Genomic DNA, 862 nt, shown 5'->3' on the forward strand with positions numbered 1-862 from the left:
AAGATTATTTCCATGTACACCTTCCATACAAAAAAATCAAGATTGTCTGTTCATTGTATGCATATATACATAACTCATGGACACAGACAAAAGGGTGGTGAAGGTCTGGGGTGGGGGGTGGTGGGGTGCAGGCTAGAAGGGGTCAATGGGGGAAAAGGGGAACATAAATAATACTTCCAACAATAAAGATTTGATTTAAAAAACAAAAAGAATAAAAAGCTTGTTCAGTTCAGAGGTCTGATGGTAGTTTTTTAAAACACAAAATCACTCCATTTGTGATTTTTATGGAAGATGTGAAAGTCTGTCTAAAAGTCATCCAAATAAAGAGGCAAATACACCCTCAAATTCTTCATTTTTTGGAAGATATTTTGTGCGTTCTTGTGTGCCTGAGCTATATAATCTTAGCAATAATAATCTGGTCTAGATCTCTTCACTTTTAAAAGTCATCTGAGATTCCACACTTGACCCAGAACAAAGCAGCAATTTTTCGGGATCATCTCTGTGCCTTCGTGTCCAAAGTTCCCCTATACTTTGAGACCTTGCAGACAGGGTTTCAAATTGGATATAAGTCTCTTTCTCCAAATCTTCTTCCCAGAAGGATTCTGACTTACATTGCAGTTTGCAAACTTTATACAACAGGAAAAAAATCAATGGCAAGACAACCACACAGGCAGCGCCGCTCACCGCAATAAGGAAGGGCTCTTGAGAATGACCTTCTCCAACACTGTCAGTAGAAAAGGTGATACATTGGTCTTTCTGGGGAGGCGCTCCTTTTGGACAGACACATGCTATGTACTGCCTACCAGGCTCCAGGCCATCTATAGTTACTTGGTTCTTGCTGAAGTCTGCATTCAGCAGCAGC

General features: G+C 40.4%; 1 protein-coding gene across 1 annotated transcript in view; it reads right to left on the reverse strand.

Moving 5' to 3' along the window:
- Positions 1 to 114: 114 nt before the first annotated feature.
- Positions 115 to 862, reverse strand: part of LOC102425303 (leucine-rich repeat, immunoglobulin-like domain and transmembrane domain-containing protein 3) — a 16,153-nt gene continuing 15,405 nt past the window's right edge. The window contains 2 exon segments of the mRNA XM_023745982.1: positions 115 to 428; positions 430 to 862. The exon segment at positions 430 to 862 is cut by the window's right edge and continues 682 nt beyond it. Coding sequence (XP_023601750.1) covers positions 402 to 428; positions 430 to 862 — 460 coding nt within the window. The 3' untranslated portion in view covers positions 115 to 401.

The sequence above is a fragment of the Myotis lucifugus genome, unplaced genomic scaffold, assembly GCF_000147115.1.
Source record: "Myotis lucifugus unplaced genomic scaffold, Myoluc2.0 scaffold_611, whole genome shotgun sequence".
Classification (NCBI taxonomy): domain Eukaryota; kingdom Metazoa; phylum Chordata; class Mammalia; order Chiroptera; family Vespertilionidae; genus Myotis; species Myotis lucifugus.